We start from the raw sequence: 21,112 nt of genomic DNA on the forward strand, positions 1-21,112 counted from the left end.
GTTGATTATAGCACATTTGTAGGATGAAATTCTTTGCAGCCATTAAAAATTAAGCTATAAACCAGGGGTTCTTAACCTGAACTTATTAAATTTTGTTCAACTATTTGGTGATATGTTCACTTTCTTTACATATTTTTGTCTTGCCTAAAACCTTTTACAAATTAGTATGCATTGATTTAATTTTGCATTTGAATTTTTAAATTACTTATTAAACAAATGTAGAACATGGAGTAAAAAGTAAAAGTCTCCCCTCACCAACAGCCCTGTCCTCAAGTCAATGCCCTTCCCAGTGTAACCACTGCCAACAGTTTGGTGAAGACACTCAGGTCTTTTAATAAAATGTATTTCATGTATTGCTTTAAGTTTTACTTTCTTAGCCAAGTAACATTCTAAAAACATTCAAACACTGCACAAACATGTGAAGTTAAAAATGAAACTTCCCCCCTTCTCTCCTTGGCCCCAAATCTCAGTGCCTTTCTCTGAACTTAATAGCCTGGTTTGTATCTTCTTGAGGCTTTAAACATTTTTAAATACTCGTAATATTTGGAAATTAAACAAAAAATTAAAGCTATTTTAGTAATATGGAGAGGTGTTTGTTACTGTTTTCTTTCTGAATACTTCATTATGAAAATTTCCAAATGCTCACAAAAGTAGGGAGAATACCAAGATGAACTCTGATTTACTCAGCACCCAAACCTGACAATCATTAATATTCATGATGTTTTTCCTGTGCTGAAGTATTTTCAAGCAAGCCCCAGGCTTCATGACATTTCATCCTGATACTTAAGTCTCACTACTTGAAGACATTTTCTTAGATGACTCCAGTCCTATAATCACACCAATACTAACAATCACACTAATCGCTGGATCATTAATATCACCCAGTACCCTGAATGTGTGATTTCCCCTTATTGTCCCCATGTCTTTTATAGCTGTCTTTTGCAACCATTTCTGTGAAAGTTCCAGTTATGTTTTTCCTCTCCCCTGCATTTCCATTCCTAGTCATGGGGTAAGACCATGGCTGATCAGTAAATCTTTTAAATAACCCAACTAACATCTTGATAAAAATGTTTTAAATCCATGTTACAAAACAGCCTATTGCACATGAGCACCTTTTAAACATTTTATTTTGAAATAATTTCAGATGTACATAAAAGTTGTAGAAATAGACCACAATGCTCCTACTTGCCCTTGTATCAGGATTCCCATTTGTGAGTGTTTCTGTACCATAAATTGCAGGCATCATGGCCCATAATTCCTTAATGTTCCAGTGTATGTTTCCTCTATATAAGGGGAATCTACCAGGTAACCACAGTATAACCATCAAAACCAAGATATTAATATTAATCAATATTTATATATGATCCCCGGATGCCATTCAAATATCCCTTCCTCATGTTTTAAAATTACATAGTACTACTTACATTTTCCTGAAAAATAAAACAAAAAAATTACAAAAATGCCTCCACTTTTGCACACTCCAAGATTCAGGTCCCTTATTAAATCATCAGGCCTTTTGTTTTCATATATTTTTCTGTGCAACCCATAAAGGGTTATAGGTGACATTCCCCCTACTTTATTTTGAATATGCAAACTTGCTTTTTTCTCATAAAAATACCTTTCTGGAGTTCATTCTGTGTCAATAAATCATGATCTTATCCTTTTAAAATTAATTTTTAATTCTTTTAAGTTGAAATTTAATTTTTGCTCCTGCTGCTTAATAAAAAATGTCCACCACACAGGCATCCCACAATATGCATGAATATGCCTAAGTTTAGCCATTTCTATGATTGCTCCTTGTGTTTTGCTTCCATCAACATTCTAATGCCTTTTTCAGGTCCATACATCTCTGTATTCTCCCGATTACTAAGCATGGCAACTGAAGGTATGAAACAGCAATTTAGATTCTAAAAATGTTCTGCCAAACTGCCTCTAGCAAAGCCTTTACTGGTCAGCTCTCCCAGTGAGATAAGAGATCGCCTTTCCCCCCAGAGTTATCAATATTAGATATTATCCCTCCCTTTATAAAGCCAGTTTTAATGGCTAGAAATGGTAATTTGATATGCTTTTAAATTTACTCCCTTGCTGATGAAGTCAGTAACTTCACTTGTGACAAATCTGAAAGATTGACACTAAAAGTATCAGTGGCAGCTATCGTGCTTAATAAATGAGATCTACTGGCACCTGTCTCATTTCTGTCTGTCCTGTTGAACGTTGGCATTCAGAGTGTGGCCCTCATCTGAGAGCTCTCCACATTAGGTGCTTCATTACTCACACAATAAACGAAGAAAATTATTGAGCACCTACTACATGCCAAGCAGGCACTGTCTGGGCGTTGGGGAAACAGCAATAAATGGCCCCCAGGAAGCTCATATCCTAGGACAATAAACAAATAATCTCTATTATTGTTGTCTGCATGGACGGGCCGGGAGAGAATGCAATCATGTTTATTAATACAGCCGCTTAAAGGCTGCAGAAAGGGGGTTATAGGTGAAAGGAGGGCATAAAGTGGACAACTGTTGAAACGGTGAGGAGCACACGGACATTCCTTCTCTGCGCTTCGGTACGCTGTGAAAATCCTTACGGTTAAAAACACGCTAGCGGCACGAAGTGCGCCGGGGAGGTTTCCCGTCTGGCCCGCGGTTCCCACCGCCTGCAGGCACTTCTTCCCTCACTAGCGTGGGCGTCATCACCCAAACCCGGAGGGACGCCGTCCGCGGCCGGCCCTTCTCAACCGCGGTCCGAGTCCGCGCGGCGTGAACGGCGAGCGTCAGTATCAAGTATACCGGGAATCACCCAATTTGCGCGAGGCGGCGGCGTGGTTTCTGTGAGAATGCCCACCTGCATCTGCGGCCTGAAGAGATGCATACTGAAGTACTGTTTACCTGAAAATACTAAGCAATTTGTCCAATGAAGCTGACAGGAGTTAATCTAGGTGAGAATATGCATGTTATTAACCTCACTATTGAACAGGACTTTATAAAAGACTAAAATTTTCACTTTTTTTTCCCCCTCGAGTACTGCAATCAGTATTTACTGGAATGGGACGGAGGTTCCCCCTTGTGCCCCGGCCGGGGGGGGGATCAGCTCACCCTCGGCACCTTCACCCTGCTCAGCCTCCCCGGGGCCCGCCAGCCGCTCCGCGCTCACAGGCTCCGGCATCTCCGCCATTTCCCAACGCGGGAACGTGGCGCATGCGCCTTCGACACTTGGGTGGGGAAAAACCAAAACCACGCGAGGGCAGACAGGCTCTCGGCGCGCATGCGTGTAGTGACCCGAGGTGACGCAGAGGCGCGAACCTGCAGCTCCAGTTCAGAGAAAACGGGCAGAACTGGGGTGCGGGCGGGTGGGGGACTCCACGGAGGGCGCTCTCCCCGGGTTGCTCGCGTAGGGCAGGAGAAAAGCTGTCTGTGGCAGTGGCCATTCTCAATTAAGATTTTAGGAGTCCACGCAAAGTCAAGTCTGGGACAAATGTGCATGTGCTATGCGATGGTACACAAGAGTTTCTGAGTCCCTTTTCATTCACAAATCCTCTCTTAACAGCCAGGGAGAGGTGAGTTATCTCCATTTCACAAATGAGCAGAATGAGCCTTAGAAACTAGGTGAGAGTAACTCCTATGTAAAAACCATGGACCTCAGCTGCTGTGTGAAGTCAGGGGCTTTGCTCCTGGTCACACACAGCTAGACTGGAGGCCACCTTTCTCACTAACATTAGCAGCAATCAACATCGATGGGGTCATTTTTGACAGGGTAAAGATGAAGTACATGAGGGCAAAGGAATGTCCTTGTGGGGATTGGTTTAGGCCTTTTCTTTAGTTTTTTTCTTTGTGCAGTTATGCTGCTACCCATCTCTGTTGTGGGCAAGCCCTCAGTTCTTGCCCCACAGCCCAGGGAGAGAGAGATCAGCCACAGACACCACCATTTAACCACCCCACCCTTCCCACCCGTCTCACTTCCAGGGTGGAGACAGAAGGTAAAAGCCAAAGGTGGTCGTTCCCAGCACTGCCCAATTTGGGAGTTCTGCCCCTCAAGGTCCAGTGAACAAGCCGTTATGGGAAGCTTGGTCTGCAGAGGCAGATGAAGCTGCTGGAGGTGTGGAGTACTTGGGTGGGTAACGAATGAAGAGCCGATCCTCCTCTTTCTTCACCCAGCGCAGGAGTTTGGTCACTACCAAGATGGCACCTGTCTTGGTCACCAGGGGGCTGAGACAGGTATAGAGCTCAAATTTGGAAGTCACCTGTGGATTTGAGAGAAGACAGTCAGTTGGGCAGGAGCTGGTTATGCCCAATCCTGTCCATCCAACCCTAGCCCCATGCCTATCTCCTGTTTGGCGGCAGCTCCCACCTGGTGCTGCCTGGTTACTGGTAAACTAATATTATTATGCCAAGGGTGGGCCAGGGGTTCTCAGTTGAGCCAAAGGATCATTTAGATCAAGAGGCTTCAATTGGGTGATGCTGGCTGTACCGTGGACCTCAGTTTGCTTATCTGTAGAATGGGTATAACAACAATGCTTTTTAATGAACAATTGCTGCATACAAGGTCATGTTCTGAACTCCACACACCTATGTCTTTATCATCTGTATTCTGAGTGTAATAAGAGGATTAATTCAATTTAATCCTCACAACTACCTGAGCAGCTTAACGTGACCAGATCACCAGTATCTTTCCACACCACCTCTCACTGATCTCCCCTCACTCCCTATGTCACAGCCACTCTAGCCTCTCCTTGCTATTTCCCCAAACATAAACCAAGCTCACAGCATTTGCACAGTCCTTTCCCTCTGCTGGCTGTACTCTTCCTGCAGATACCCACATGGCCCACTACCTCCCCTCCCACTTAGATGCCTTCTCCTCGGTGAGGCATCTCCTGATCACCCAATTTTAAATCCTGGGCCTACCATATCTTGGCTTTGAAATACCATTCTTCACTAAAGGGTACAAGGGCTACTTGGACAAATGGACTGACACAGAGAAAGTAAAAGATGAGCTTGGGACATCTTGTGCCAGAAAGAAAGTAGTATTCCAACAGTGATGGGGACATGTCAAAATGACACAGGGGCAAATGTGCCTAAATCACAGCTCCCACTGGCTATATCAGAGACAATTTGAGCAACAAAACAGATAATAGACAAGAAAAATAAATGATAGAAAAGGATTTTAGCCCACTGAATTCAAGAAAAATCCATGACACCATACTGATATAAAATTAAAAATTTAACAAACACACACAGGAGTTCTCCGAGACAACAGAATCTCGAACGGTAACTGTAGAAGGAATGATAGGGTTACAAAACCACCATTTGGTAAACACCAAAGTAATAACTGTTGCAGGCAAGAATTATTAATGGATATTAAAATTAGTGAATGAGAGCATAATGAAAAACAGAACACTAAAATAATCACCTCATGCTATTTACTAATCACAAAGGAGAAAAATACTAATTTTAGATAAATCTGATGGATTACTTAACTAAGTGATCAAGGTTAACATCATCAACAATGAAACAAACTGACATCATGGGTCTCCTGATATGATGTACAGGACACAACATCACTTCTGTGATATTCTTTCCAAAAATGCATTACCTCAATTTAATCATGATAAAACATCAGAAAAACCAAAGTTGAGGGACATTCTACAAACTAACTGGCTGGCCCTCTTTAACAGTGCTAAGGTCATGAAAGACAAAAAAGACTGAGGAACTGTTCCAGAATAAATGAGACTAGGGAGACACAATAAATAAATCCAACATGTGATCCTGGACAGAATTCTGGACCAGTAAAAAAACACTAGTGGGACAACTGGTGAAATCTGAATGAAGTCTGTGGATTAGACATTATTATACTGATGTTAATTCCCTGATTTTGATAAGTTACTGTGGTTCTGTTAATATCTGGAGAAACTAGGTGATAAAATTATTTATAGTAATTTTTGTACTACTTTGCAACTCTCTGTAAGTCTAAAATTGCTTGAAAATTAAAGTTTAAAAAAAATTAAAAATACAATAAAGTCCTTGGCCTGCAACAATGCCTGATACACAATAGGCACCCAAGAAATTTTTTAATAAATGTACACTGAATGGCAGAGCCTGGGGAAAGGTGCCATTTCCAATGGGGTCACCTTAACCAAACTCCCAGAATAGCTGACTTTTACTAGACCCATACAAAGTGGGGACAGGAGACCCGGAAAGACCCCAGGGAAGGATATCCCAGGTAAAAAACATAGCATGGGACCAAGCCTGTGGTTTCAAGGAATTCTGGGAAGGGACCGAGGGAGTCAAAACTGAACTAGTGCCTGTAGACACATGGGTGGGCCTAATGGGAAAATGGGAAATCAGCAGGCACAGTGAGGGTTGCTAATGGGGAAACAGCAAACTGAATGATGGGCTGATGAGGTTTGTAGACACTGTGATTGACCCTTAACAGGTTTCAAAGACACATGGGTAATGCAGGAACAGTGTTGAAAGCAAAAGTATACAAAGCCCAGGCAAAGGCATGGTGTGTTTGTTGATGGATGGAGTTTGTTATGACTGGGGGGGGGAGGGATACAATGGACAGAAAAAAGAATTGAAACAGAGCCCTCTACCCAACTCACCCAGGCCAGCAGTGTCTCCTTCTCAGCCACGTGGTAAATGAGGCGCAGAGGCCGGGAAGTACTATGGAGGCGCGCATGCAGGCGGTGGTATAGGTCCGATAGGCGCTGCCGTTCCTCCTCTCTGCTGTACGGGGCCTCTAGCTCTGGGCTGCAGTGATGACAGGGGTAGGGGATAAGGTCAGTCTAAGGCTTTCTAGGTTGGCCCATCTCCCCCCAGTCTAGGGAGCTCAATTAAGTTAGGGGGCTAAGCCTTCCCATTAAACTTGAGGACTGTCCATGGCTAGAGGACCAGCTATCCCATTAAACTATAGGATTCCTTGAGTACGGGGTTGTGGTCTCCATTAGAATAAGGAATTACTTGAAATTAGTAGTTGAGCCTCCCTCATCAGTTAGACGCCCATTCTATTCCATCTTTCTAGAGCATGGCTGGCTTTCTTTCCCAAATCATGTCTAGGATACGCTGAACCTTCCAGTTATATAAGCCTTCCCACCCAGCGAACTGCCCACAGGGTCAGGACCTACCTGGTAAACTGGGGTAGCTGGCGGTGATGGTCGGGGATGTCCAGTGGCTTATAGAGGAAGTGCCGGAGGCGAGGTGCCCCCACAGCCTGCACACTGTAGGAAGGGGCACTGGCTGATGGGGCATTAGAGAAGTTGGCAGCCTCCCCAAGGGTACGCATGGCACCAAGGGTGAGCATGCCGTCTTCCACCAGGCGCCGGCAGTTGGCCATGTCATGGAAGGCCTCGGGGTCGGTGCCAAGCAGCAGCAGACAGACAGGCATGGCGTCCAGGCGGGCCACATAGGCATAGAAGAAACCATCTGGGTTGAAGCGGGGCAGGCACACAGGTGCCCATGCCTCCCCCGCTGCAAAGGCCGGTGCACTGACCCAGTTGAGCAACAATTGCAGGTCGGCTGGGTCCAGCCGGCACTCAGCCAGCACATTCCGCTCCTGGGCTGCTGTCACCAGTTGACCACTCACCGCCAGCACAGAGAGTGCCAGGCCAGGTGCTGTGCAACGTCGGAGCAGTGCACCCAGCGCTTCCCGCAGCGGGCGAGCGAGGGGCACACAGCGCACGGCACCCAGGAGCAGGGCACCTGGGTCCCGCTCCACACTGTCTAGAAGCCGGTCTAGTGTGCGCTCTGAGCCAGCCAGCAGGCGGCGGAGGTCGTAGTTCTGCTTTCGGGCAAAGATGCGGGCCACGCTTGCGCGTGTCAATGTGCTCACGATCTGTGCGTGCACAGCTAGCAGCTCCCCCCGCAACTGGGCTGCTGACTGAGGAGTCCTTGACACAGCCACCAGCAGCAGTGGGCCCTGCTGTAGGAACACCAGCTTGTGGTCCTCTAGGGGAGGGAAGGGATGGGCAGGAGGTAGAGATGAGTCAGTGATGACTGGAGGGGGTCAGGTGAGGCTCTTCCGCCCTTTCCCTGCACTCACACCTCTGGCCCAAGCTTGCACAGGGTCACTCTGCGGACACTTGGACTAGAGTAAGGACAATCTGGGGGAGTTTGAACATTTGTAAAGACATAATGGGATGGTCAAAGGATCAGGTTAGACATACAACATGAAGTGGGGGGAGATGAAGCAAGGACTGACAGGAAGACATCCAACTCAGCCACAAAGCCCTCAACAAAATGCTGTCAGACAAACAAGGAAGTATCCAGCAAGTCACTTACATCCCAGTGAGTTAATCACGCAGAATCCAGAAGGCCAAACTGACAAATGGACACAGCCCCCAGCCCCACCCTTCAGATGCCTGGACAGCCATCCACATACACTCACCCACACCTGGCTGGCTGGACAGTGCAGGAAGTCAGACAGACCTACAGCTACCCAGCCAGCTATATCCATATTCCCAATCACTGCCCCCTGTTCTACATCCTGCCCCTTTGCTCACCAGCATAGATGGCGCGGATGGCATCTCCTGCACTCTGCACGAAGGACACGAGAGCTGTCATCACACCCATGGTAGTGGACAGTGCCTCCACACTACCATACCTCGAGTAGATGGGCTTGCCTGCCTCGCTCAGCACAAACACATGCTTCCGCTTGCTGCGCCAGTCCTCGTCACTGGGGTCTCCGCCCTGAACCCCAGAGCCACTCTCAGGGTCACCCATGGGATTATTCTCAGAGGCTGCAGGATCCCAGAGTCTACAGGTACATGAAGGGGACTCTGACTGGGGCAGTGGTGACAGCAGCAGGCTGGGTGGCTGGTCCTTGGTGTCGGATCCTGAAAGCGAGCCCCTGGTGGGTCATGTCTGTGGACTCACACTAACCCCATGTGCCCAAGGACCCACCGTGTCCCGTGTCCCTCCCCCCCCCCACTCCTAACGCTGACACAGACCTCCAGGTATCTCCTCTGCCACTCAATTACATCCACATGATTCCCTTGAAACCCTGATAATCCAATCTCTCATTGTCATAATTGAACCCTTTATGTCCCCAGAGACCAATTATTCCCCAAAGTGGTCAATGAGCAATGCCCTCAATGACTCCTATTGATTTTCCACAGAATACATTTACACATCCACTTGGGTCTTCAAAGACTTTTCTACTGGTCCTCTAACTCTCCAAATAATCTAACTGACATCCACTGCCTCCCCGCCAATAATCACCATTAACATCCACTAACATCTGGTTCCTTAAAAGACTCCCTCCAACAGCTCGCCTTTGTCTCCTCAACGATGTAAATTCTCTGAGTGCCCACTGGCGCCCATGGATCCTCTTCTCCACCTCGGTGACTTAAATAGCACCCTCTAGCCCCAAGAGACACTGACTTCTAAACAGTCCACCTTGGACCCTAATAACTGACTTTTGGTCAGTCATTGACCTAAACATCCTAAATCCCCAATGTCCTTCTTCGAGCCCAGCTAATTCCCTTTTGGTACCTCACACATCTAAACTCACTCCAGGTCCCCAGCGAACACTCCCTGATGCCCGCTGACTTCCTTTTCACCCCTCGATGATTTACCCCAGTGTGAGTCAACAATGACCTCCTACTGATCACATGCAACCCTGTCGGACCCGACAGGCCCTTTACTAGTTCCTCACTGGCCTCCCCCAGCAGGGACAGCCCCTATAAATTCTTCCCGAGACCCAGGTGAGGAAAAGCCATACCTGTTTCCTCCAGGCCCTCGTCTCCGGAACCCGCGGGGTCCCCGGGAACCCCTCCGCCGTCTCCAGCCTCCTCCCTGGGGAGCCGCGTGGCCTCCAAGTCCTCTGCGTCCCCGGGGGCTGGGGCAGCAGCGTCTCCTCCGGCCTCCATCTGCACATCCCTGTGCGGGAGGGGAGCGGAGGGTGACCGTCAGCAAGAGAAACTCCTTAAAAGCCTTCACTGAGCTTAGCCCTCAGTGCACACGCGTAGGGCTCGTTTCCCACTTGGTTTTCAACAGGAGAAGGCATTTTCAAAGACGACCAAATACTTGCATCCTCCGACACTTGACAAAAAGGAAGGATCTACCGGGCCTCAGGAGATACAGACACATAAACGCCTGTTCTAACCCGGTATCTCAACCGCCCGGGTACCAGTACTTCCCGCAGCCTCGGCTGCAGCCCACTTCCGGGTGCGACGGCCGCCTCGCCACACTTCCGGGTACGAAGGCGCTGCGGCGGAACTGGCGGCGGCGGAGCTAAACGGGTGCCCGCGGGGCCCGACCCTTCTCTCCCGCCGCCCACTGGCCTTCGCTCACCGTTGAGATGGAGCGCACCACTCCCGGAGCTACGTGGGGTCTGGTGGGGAGCCCAGCTAGCGCCCCGTGCGCTCCTTTCCACCCAACCGGCTCCCGCCGCTACCCCAGGCGAGCCGGGCCCGCTTCTACCGCAGGCTGTTGGCGTGAGGGGGCGCGGCTCCCGGTCAGCCAGTCGGGAGTCGGGCGGCAACACTGCCTCCCGTAGGGCCCAATCGAAGAGAGCCGGCTTCCCTCCGGCCGCATCCGCCCCGTTCTCTACCAATACTGTGCGTTGGCTTGCGATTGCGCTCGCCCGTTCCTTGACTGACAATCTCCCCGACCCAATCGAAGGCTCGAGCCAAGTCCTCTTTTCACTCGAGGACGTTCACAGCCTAAATAATATAGGTACCCGCGCCCGACCAATAGACGTGCTCTCCTCAAAGTGAGGCGACTGCATCCTCTGTCATCCAGTAGGAAAGGCTGAGGGATGAGGGTGAAGCCTGGGCGACACCGAGTGCTTGACGGACAGCCGCCCCTGCCAATGGGAGTGCCGTGCGCAACCTGGCCGGCCTATGGAACTCGGCTGCTAAAGCGGGAGGCGGACCTAAGAAGTATTAGTCTCTCCGTATTCGGCCGGGCTAGGGCGCCGCGGACTCTGGAAGAAGGGAAGCGTGAGCCGTGAACGTCCTCTCGGCGCGGGGGAGTGAGTTTGCGAAGGTCATGCGCCGGCTGATCAGGGCTTGCCCAGATGGGCAAAGGGCTGAGCTGAACCTCCTTCCAAAAACATGGCTCTGTGGGCGGACCTACAGCCATTAGAAGGCGGAGTCTAACCGCGTAGCATGTGGGCGTGGCCTTGAGAGCCTTCGGAGTCTCGTTGGTTGAGGAAAATGCCCATCGGCCGCTGCGCACCACTATTGGCTAGACGGCTCCGCCCCCCCCCGAGGCCCGCCCCCTGGAAGAATTAGTATAAAAGGAGGCGCAGCGGCCGAATGTGATGCTAACCGGAGCCGCGCCGGAGCGCCCCCGGGGTCCCGATTTCGTGCGAGGGCGAGGCGGACGGGGATGCGCTGCCTGCTCCGGACTCGCCTCCTGAGCTGTGAACGCCTGCCTCCGACTCCCCGTCTGAGTCTGTTTCTGCCCCTGTGTCTGGGTCTCTCCGCGTCTTCGTCTCTGTCTCTCTTCCAGTGTCTCAGTCTAGACACTGTGTCCTCCCTGCTTAGCCCTTCAGCTCTTTCTATTTCTCTCTCTTTCTCTAGATCTTTGTGTGTCTCAGTCGTTCTTTAGCTTTTCTCTGCTCCAGTGTGTCGCTTTCTCTCTCTTCGTCTTTGTCGCTCTCACATCTCTCTCTTGGTCTCTGGCTTCCCACTCGCTCCCCTTGGCCGCCGCGGAGACCAGCAGCGCGGCGCCCCGCAGCCCTGTGGCCCGCAGGAGCCCTCTTTACACTGGGGCATCTTAGGAGACATAGACTCTGATCACTCCTCCATCCCTTCACAATAGGGGCTTCCTGAGTTGTGACTCCCTTTCGCTCAGCGTGCTGTGCTAACTTCCATGGCCCTTGTCATGCCAGAGAGAATAGGCTTTTTCATGAATCAGCATCATCGGGTAAACAAACCAACCCTTCCCCCATCCATGTTCCCACCAAAATACATTAAAAAACAGCCCTGGCCAAAAGAATGGAGTTTCTGGAGTCCAGTCAATCCTGGTGAAATAGTAAGACCCTGGATTCACATACTTCTCCCATCCTCATTACAGAGGATCAAGGCTACTAAAGGGTATTTGAGTTCATTTATATGCCTGCTAAGGAGAATAACTGTGCTTGCATCCCAGAGTGGGCATCCCCAGTGAGAAATTCCTCATTTGGGGTAAGTTAATCAGTCTTCAATACTTGCCCTCTCACTCTGCTAAACACTTCCATATTGGGCCCCACCCACAAGCCCAGGAAAGATCCTTTTCTGTGCACGTTTTCTTTCATGAAGTCACTAGAACATTATGTTCCCAGGACCAAGCACGCGCCTACTTCTATGTTTGTCCCAGGATGTCTTGAGCCTCTGGAACTAAGTAATTAACCACATTAAGAACTTGCCTGTGCTTATCTGGATACATTGTGGCAATCCTCAGGCTGTGGGTTCTTTTCCTTCTAGACTGACTTCTCAAATGCTGGGAAATTGAACTTGAATATACACGGTATGAATTGAGGTGGGAAGAGGAACATAGCCATGAGCAGAAACAAGGAAACATGTAGTGTACTCGTGTCATGAGGTGGGTGAAGTGGCTTTCAAGGCAAAAAAAGTCTGCCAAGAGCCAAGTAAGTTAGCCAGGAGGAGAGCTGAGTCTTGAGACGACTGTAGTTCTGATTTTCTTCTTGGTTGCAGCCTCACAAAACACCCTGAGCTACAATCACCAAGGCTACAAAAAGAAAATATTGATACATTGGACTTAGTTAAATTAAAAAAAACAAAACACTTTTATCCTGTTTGGAAGACACTGCTAAAAGAATGAAAAACAAGTCATGGATTGGGGGAAAATCATATATCTAATAAAGGACTATATCCTGAATATGTAAACAACGCTCCAATTCCAACCAGAGAATGACCAATCAAGTACAAAATTGGCAAAAATTGAACAACTACTTTGCCAAAGAAGTTATGCATATGGTAAATAATCATATATAAGATGCTCAACTAATGAGGCATTGGAGAAATGCAAATTAAAACCCCACGTGATACTACTGTATACCTATCAGAATGTCTACAGTTAAATAGTAACAAAATTTTTTAAAAAATCAATTGTGTATATTATAGCATCAAAACCATAAAACGGTGGAGATGTTAGCAAAATATGTGCAAGACTTATATCCAGGATACTATAAAATTTTACTGAAAGAAACCAAGAAGATCTAAATAAACTGGGATTATACTATGATCACTGATTGGAAAATTCCAAAAAAGTCTGCGTTTTAGTGTCCTTGTAATAAATACCCTACCATGAATTTTTGAGAAAACATGATAATATCTTAATATGATATTATCTTAATAAGATGGGGACTCTGGGAGGTAAATAGGTTTAGAAGGTCACAAGGGTAGGTGCACATGATGGGATTAGAGGCCTTCTAAGAAGAGACCAGACAGCTTGCTTTCTCTTTCTCTCTTTGTGTGAGTACACAGCAACAAGGCAACAGTCTGCAAACCAGGAAATGGGCATTCACCAGATACCAAATCTACTGCCACCTTGATTTTGGACTTTCCAGTTTGCAGAGCTGTGAGAAAGAAATGCCTGTTGTTTAATCCACCCAGTTTATGCTATTTTATTATAGTAGCTTGAGCTGATAAAAACACCTCCATACTCCTTAATCCCATGTCCATGCCTACCTTTCATTACAGAGGATCAAGGCAACTGAAGGCACATTCAAGTTCATTTATACGACTTCTAAGGAGGATAATTGTGTTTACATGCAAAAGTGGACATCTCAGGAGAAATTTCTTACCTAGGGTAAATTGATCACTCTCCAGATTCCTACCCCTAACCCTTGGCATGTGTTTCTAAAAAGTGGATCCTACCCATCTTCTCAGGACAAAAGGTCACCCTCTGTGTGAATAATTCTTCATGAGTCACTCAGGACACTGCACTCCCAGGGCTGGCCAACCATGCACAATTCTACACCTGCCCCAGGGTGCCCGGAGGCTCTGCAGCGGACTAGTTGTAAACCACAATGTGTTCTTTTTTTGTGGATATCTGCACACACAGAAGTGACCCGCAGGCTATGACTTCCACTCCCATGAGCCTTTCTGAATCATAAGAAATTAAAACTGAATCTATGCAGCAGGAATTACTGAGGAGATTTCTAGCTGGGAACAGCAACAAGGCAAAATTATGGGTCTACAAGAAAGAATGCAATTATGCTATTTTATACTGTATCTCAGACATTTTGGGTATTATATGACATGCTTCTTTTAAAAATCTTCCATTTTAGTAAGTGATCAACCTGTGTTGGTTTGTAACGTACACTCTGGCCTACTGTTAGTGGGGCTGTAGCTCAGCTATGAATTTAGCTTTCAAAGCCTTTGCAGTGTGATTCTGGTCTCCCTCACTCGTGTGCTACCCACAGGCTAATTTTGAAACCTGTTTGGTACTCTGCCTTGTAGTTCACCTCTCAAACCTTTTGCTTGTGTTGGTTCTGGTCGTTTTCATACATGCATCTCTTAGAGGTTTGCCAAGACACTACATACAAATTTAGTGAATCCCTTTCTCTTGCTTCACCTTTTCCATAAAACTGCCCATATTCTCTAGTTGGGATATGGACAGATGCCATCTTGCTATTGCAGGGAAGTCACAAGGATGTGAGGATGGACTTCCAAGGTCTAGGCAGTCACATGCACACTGCGGAGAAACATACTCTACAGAATCAGTTTAGGTAAGTCACTAACAAACACACCAACAGCAACCTAGCAACCACAACCATCCACAAGGTGGGAACAGAATCCAAAGTTGCTATATGATCTGCAATGCCAATTTTTCAATAATGCATGCAAAGAAATAGGAAAGTGTGCCTTGTAAGTATGCCTGTATACACAGGGGGGAAAACAATGTGTCAATAGAAACGCTCTCTGAGGGGGCTAAGATGCTGGACTTAGCTGAAAAGAACTTCAAAACAAGTATTATAAATACATTTTTAAAACTAATAGAAACCACATGGACGTGAACAACAGTGTGATGATTGGGAGGTGGGGGGGTAGAGTAGAAGAGGAAGAGGGTATAGGAGGGATAAATGGTGATGGGGGAAAAAATAAAAGAAAGAAAAAAAATTTTAATTAAAAAAACTAATAGAAACCATATCTAAAGAATTTTTAAAAACATAATTGCATTACTCATAAGATAAACAATATGAGTCAGTAGATTGGTATTATAAATGTGAGCCAATTAGAATATCTGGAGTTTTAAAAGTACAATAATTGATATGGGTAATTTACTAGAGAGGTTCAAAAGCAGATCTGAGCTAGCAGAAAGAATCTGCAAAACTGAAGATAGATCAATAGAGATTGCCCAATTGATGAACAGAAAGATAAAAGAATGTAAAAAAAATTAATGAATACGAAGGAGATCCTTGGGGAACCATTAAACATATTATATTAAACATGTAATGTGGGGAAGGAGATTGGGTGTGCGCAAAATGGGTGAAGCTGGTCAAGAGGTACAAACTTCTGTCTGTCTGGTGTGGCTCAGCAGTTGAGCATCGACCTAGGATCCAGGAGATTGCGGTTCGATTCCCAGTCAGGGCACATGCCCAGGTTGCAGTCTCGATCCGCAGCAAGAGACGTGCAGGAGGCAGCTGATCAATGACTCTCTCATCACTGATGTTTCTATCTCTCCTTCTCTCTGAAATCAATAAAAATATATTTAGAAATATATATATATATTTTTAAATATATTTAAAATAAATGAGTCATGGGATGTGATATACAGCACTGTGACTATAGTCAATAATATTGTATTGCATATTTAAAAGTTGCTAAGAGAGTAAATCTTAAAAGTTATCACAAGAAAAAAATTCTGTAACTTTGTATGGTGGTGGATGGTAACTAGACTTTTTGTGCGGATCATTTTGCAGTGTATGAAAATATGGAATCATTATATTGTACATGGAAACTAATATAATATTACATGTCAATTATACCTCAATTTTAAAAATGCAATATTAGTCCCAGGAAGAGAAGAAAAGAAAGAGGGAGGGTAGGGGCGGGGGCGCAGAAAAATTTAATGGCTGAAAGCTCCTCAAATTTGAATAAAAGATTTAATATGTGCATTTAAGAAGTTCAACAAACTCAAAATAGCTTAAGTACAAAGATATCTACACCTAGTTCCTGTGGACAAGAATCACCTAGTCCAGGTCATTGTTCTAAAGTGTTCCCCCTTGGCCAGCTTGGCTGAGACACTCCACAAAATTCTGCAGGACTCTCAAGCTCCATCGGACGGTAAGCAGTTAACTGCATTTTATTTCCATCTCTTGGGCATATCCATGAAGGAAATAAGGCCTGATGATGGGTTCACAAATTGGAATAATTCTTTTTAGTTTCCTTTACAAGGGTCACAACTCCACCTGCCCTTGGACTCCTTTGCTTTGCTTTATTTTTTTAGGGCCTTTTCACAAAATTGTAAAAAAAAAAATTGTAATTTTGGAATTATTTTAAATTTACAGAAAAGTTGGAGATTTAGTGTGGAGAGTTCTTGTATACCTTTCATCAAGTTTCCCCATAGTTAACATCTTACATAACCATGGTACCTTTGTTAAAACTGCAACAGTCATGTTGGTACAGTACTGCGAGATAAACTATAATATTTGTTTGTGTTTAATCTGTCTTGACACCCATATCCTTTCTCACGTCCCTCATCTAATTCTGGATAATTCTGGATAACATTGAGTCTTCACTTGCCATTAGCCTTCTATAATATGTGACAGTTTTCAGTCTTTCCTAGTTTTTCATAAACTTGAGAGTTTTGAAGAGTACAGGTCAGGTATTTTGTATAATTTATTTCATTTTTGGTTTGTCTGATGTTTTCTCTTGATTAGATTTGGATTATGAGTTTTTGAGAAATACCACAGGGGTGCATTTCGATTCTCAGCACATGGTATCAGGTGATACATGTTATCACTACAAATTATCATTGTTGATATTCATCTTGATCACTTAGTTAAAAAGGTGTCTCCTAGGTTTCTCCACTGTAAAGTCACTATGTTTACCTTCCCACACTCTGTTCGTGTCAGTGAGTGAGTCACCAAGTCCAGCACACACTCAAAGAAGAGGGGAGTGAAATCCTGGAGGGGTATCTACATATGTTATTTGGAATTCTTTCACAGGAGAGATTGGCCTCTTCTCCTCATTTATTTCTTCACTCAGTGTTTCATTTACATCCATATGCTTATGGATATTATTTTATTCTTTTGGGGTATAATTCTACAGTATCATGTATTTGGAGCAAATTATTACAACTTTAGCCTTTGTAAGCTCTTTTAGATCTGCTCTTATGTTATTTTGGTATTTCTGCAATATTTATTTATTTATTCTTCTAGACCATGGTTTCCTGGGGTGGGGGAAATGAGAAGAGGCTGGTTAAAGAGTACAATTTTCAGTTATAAGATAAATAAACTCTAGGGATCTAATATACAGTATTTAACAATACTGTATTGTATACTTGAAATTTGCTAAAAGAGTAGATATTGTGTTCTCAGCACACCAAAAAAGATAATAGATAAGTTAATTTAGCTTCACCAAGCTAAATTATTAATCATTTCAAAGTATATACTTGTATCAAACAATCATGCCATACAACTTAATAACATACATTTTTAAATCAATTGTATCTCAATAAGGCTGGAAAAAATGTACAACCCTGATTTATGGCACTAGATGGTATCCCAGGATCATTTTGTATTTTTCCTGCTTGATTCCTACGTTCAGCCATTTCTCCCAGGTGCTGCACTCTGTCACATCCTACTGAATTACTTCCTAATGCAGAGCCTTCCAAGGGCTTCCCACCAATTCAAGAACTAGGAAAAAGTCATAATATATCCCAGCCAGGGACATGTTGGACCAGCTAGTAAAGTAGAGACAATATCTCAATATAATAGCAGCACTGGCAAGATGTCATGTACTGGCAAGAGCCAGGGAGTGGTCACGGGCCCAGAATCTGAGGTTGCTGGCTGAGCCGTATTGAAGATTAAATTTAAAAGGGGCTGGGGAATGATATGGAATTTAACCCCATGGCAGGGACTGCATCGGATGGTGTGAACATGTTTCTAGGATGGCTCCTAGGGATGTGGAATAACTAAAGTACTTGCTGGAGAAATGCCAGAATTGCTATGGCAGAAAGTGGAGGTAGGAAACACAGAGCCACTGAGGTAGGCATGTTAGAGTGGGGAAACTATGTAAGGCCTGGTAATTTTCTGCCCCAGGCGTCTGAGGGTTGTTAGTAGGCCTTGTAGTGTTTTTGAACAATGCCTGTCACCTTTCTGACCTGCTCTCCTGTGCTGACTTCCAAGTTAATTGAAACAGAGATTGAGCAACTTGTATCAGTCTTTCAGATACCTCCCCCAGACAGGTTTGAACAGAGGCACACAATAATTGGCAAATAATGTCTGTTTTCTTCCTCTCTGATTCAGGGACCAGGGTGCCCCTCTGGGAATGTGCGTGGCTTCTGCTTTAAAATCACTGCATAGCTAGAGAGAGGCTGGACCAAAGGCAAGTAAAATCACCGCAGAACTTTTCTACAAATTTGGAGTTGCATTTTTTTTCTTGATTCGGCATTTGCTTGGTTGCTGTAAGCTGTTGATTGTTTTGCAGAGTTCTGATAAAATTGGTTGTGACATTTTCTGCTTGGTTTTTGATGTGTCTGTGGGGAGATGAGAGCTTGGAGCTGCCTACTCTGCCATTTTGCTGACATTACTCTTCCAGATATTGGTTTTTAAATACCATTCTCTGATTTTAAAAAAGATGGACTTTGCAAATGGGTACAGAAGCAAACATGAAATTGCTCTCAACAGGCAAAGCTGGGACAATTTGAGCAAATACATAAATTATATTAGTATTGCATTATAAGCCAAGAAACAAAAGAAATATCCATGAATCCATAATAATCTAGATGAATAATTTAACAAATAAATAGGCCTGGGGAAAGGGGCAGATTTTCTTTATGGGACATTTTGAATTAATTCCAATTACTTTCCCTCCCCTGGAGTGTGAAATAGAATTGTGACTCACTTACAAGTGACAGGGTTTTCGGAGGGGAAGTAAAAAGAGTTCACAGTGCAGGGACCTGGTGGAAACCACCTTAACCCAGTGATCAAGGTTAACATCACCAGAGATATCATGGGCATATAATGCACCCTCGATATGATTTGATGAGAAGGGCACTTCTTTTTTGTGGTAGTTTTTCCCCCCATAAAAACCATAACCCCTAATAATTAGAAAATGGGAGACAAACAAAAAATTGAAGGATATTGTACAAAATGTGTCATCAACGCTCTTTTAATTTTCTTAGTTATTGAAAACAAAGGAGGACTGAGAAACTGTCATAGATCAGAGGAGACGAAAGAAGTGACTAAAAGTAATACTCTGGACTAGATTCTGGCACAGAAAAGGGAAATTCGTGGCGAACCTGGAGAAATCTTAATAGAATCTGTCATTCAGTTAATAGTTTGGTTATATTTATGCCTAGTCGTCTATTTACTTACTTACTTACTTGAGATTGTTAATGGGGAATTTTCCTCCATTATATCTCCTACTGGTTTATATAGGTATGTAGCAAGTGTATTGATTTTTGTATGTTCATTTTATTATTTGCTGTTTTAATTAATACTGTCATTGTTTGCAGTGACTTTTCAATTATTCTTTTGAGCTTTCCACAATTATCAACATGTTATCTGTTTTAGCTCATGGCCTGGGGCACTGTCGCTCGCTCTTTCAGGGCTGAGGCACGTGGAGATGATGAGTGCTGACATCTAGATCTGAGTCATCTCAGGGAATTGCCCCTACTGGATGGGAATCACATCCATCATGTGTATGCCTGCTTCCTGCAGGCAGCCTGCATCGAATGACTGGTCCAGATGGGGATATAAAAGTCCATAGACAATCCATCACTAAAACTATATGCCCCATTCCTTAAGCCTATAGACCCCTACTTACTACCCAAAACCCAGAACCACTGATCCCACAAACCTCATTCTGACAGTAAAGATGATCCATCACCCACATACTGACCCTACAGCCTCCCATTACTAACCCCAGAGACCCCATCACTATAATCAGAGCTGATATATCAGCAGATTCAGACTCCCATCACTAACACAGGAAACCCACCTACTAACATAAGGCCCCACATTCTTGAGCCTCCAGACCCCACACCATAGACACCTGTCCAGACATCACTTATCTTATAGCCTGTGTACAATAGACAAAATAGATTTCACATCTCAGATATTTCAATCTCCAGTTCTAGAAATTACTTCTAGAGACCCCATTGCCAACTCTGGAGAAACTGATTTCTGATTCCACAGCCTTTCACTCACTCAACCCTCAGCACCACTCCCTTACTCACAGACCCCTACTGCTGGACCTATATTGATCACTGACTCCACAATGCTCATCACTGTCTCCATACACCACCATCCTTAACTCCCAAACCCCTGTCTCTTATTCCACAAACCCAATTCCATACCCTATAGGTCCAGTGAAGTTTGTGGGCAAACCCCCTCCTGCCCCACCCCCCATGGGCCAAGAAAGAAGAGAGACAGCGAAGACACCCACCACCTTTGCTCACACAAAGACTGTTGTCCTTCTCAGAAAATGACCAGTAGATGGCAGAAAAATCCATGCTTTTGATATGTGGACACTTGATCCAAAGATTATGAAGCTTTGAGAGTCTATAAGGTTTTTCTTAGACCAGTTCACATGGCTGGTAAATACTGAGAACTGGGGATCTCTGTGATATGAGAATATTTTCCATTGAGACTTTCTCTTCTCGCCCACCACTTATAACACAGCTCATCCTACTCCCTTGCCATTCAACCAAACCTATATCTGTCTGAAGAGTCTTATGGTTAATCTCATCTTTCTCTTCATTAAAACCCATTAGGAGGAAATAACCTACTTTGAAAACTATTTTATAAAAGGCTTGATGTGTTATTTCATGCTTCTTTTTTTAAAATGTGTTTTTATTGATTGTAGAGAGGGAGGGAGGGGGATAGAGAGATAGAAACATTGATTGGCTGCCCCCTGCACGCCCCCTAAAGCCCAAAACCCAGGCATGTGCCCTGTCTGGGAATCGAACGTAGGACCTCTCGGTTCATTGGTCAACCC

General features: G+C 45.0%; 1 protein-coding gene across 1 annotated transcript; it reads right to left on the minus strand.

Annotated features, from left to right (window-relative positions):
* Positions 1 to 1,109: 1,109 nt before the first annotated feature.
* Positions 1,110 to 10,165, minus strand: MON1B (MON1 vesicular trafficking associated B). Its single transcript, XM_016196808.2, has 5 exons — positions 9,712 to 10,165; positions 8,492 to 8,824; positions 7,118 to 7,937; positions 6,596 to 6,743; positions 1,110 to 4,237 (listed from the first exon to the last, which is right to left on the minus strand). Exons 1-5 carry the CDS (start codon positions 9,857 to 9,859, stop codon positions 4,028 to 4,030), a joined length of 1,659 nt encoding a protein of 552 aa, XP_016052294.1. The 5' UTR covers positions 9,860 to 10,165; the 3' UTR covers positions 1,110 to 4,027.
* Positions 10,166 to 21,112: the final 10,947 nt, after the last annotated feature.

The sequence above is a fragment of the Miniopterus natalensis genome, chromosome 18 (genome assembly GCF_054644295.1).
Source record: "Miniopterus natalensis isolate mMinNat1 chromosome 18, mMinNat1.hap1, whole genome shotgun sequence".
Lineage (NCBI taxonomy): Eukaryota > Metazoa > Chordata > Mammalia > Chiroptera > Miniopteridae > Miniopterus > Miniopterus natalensis.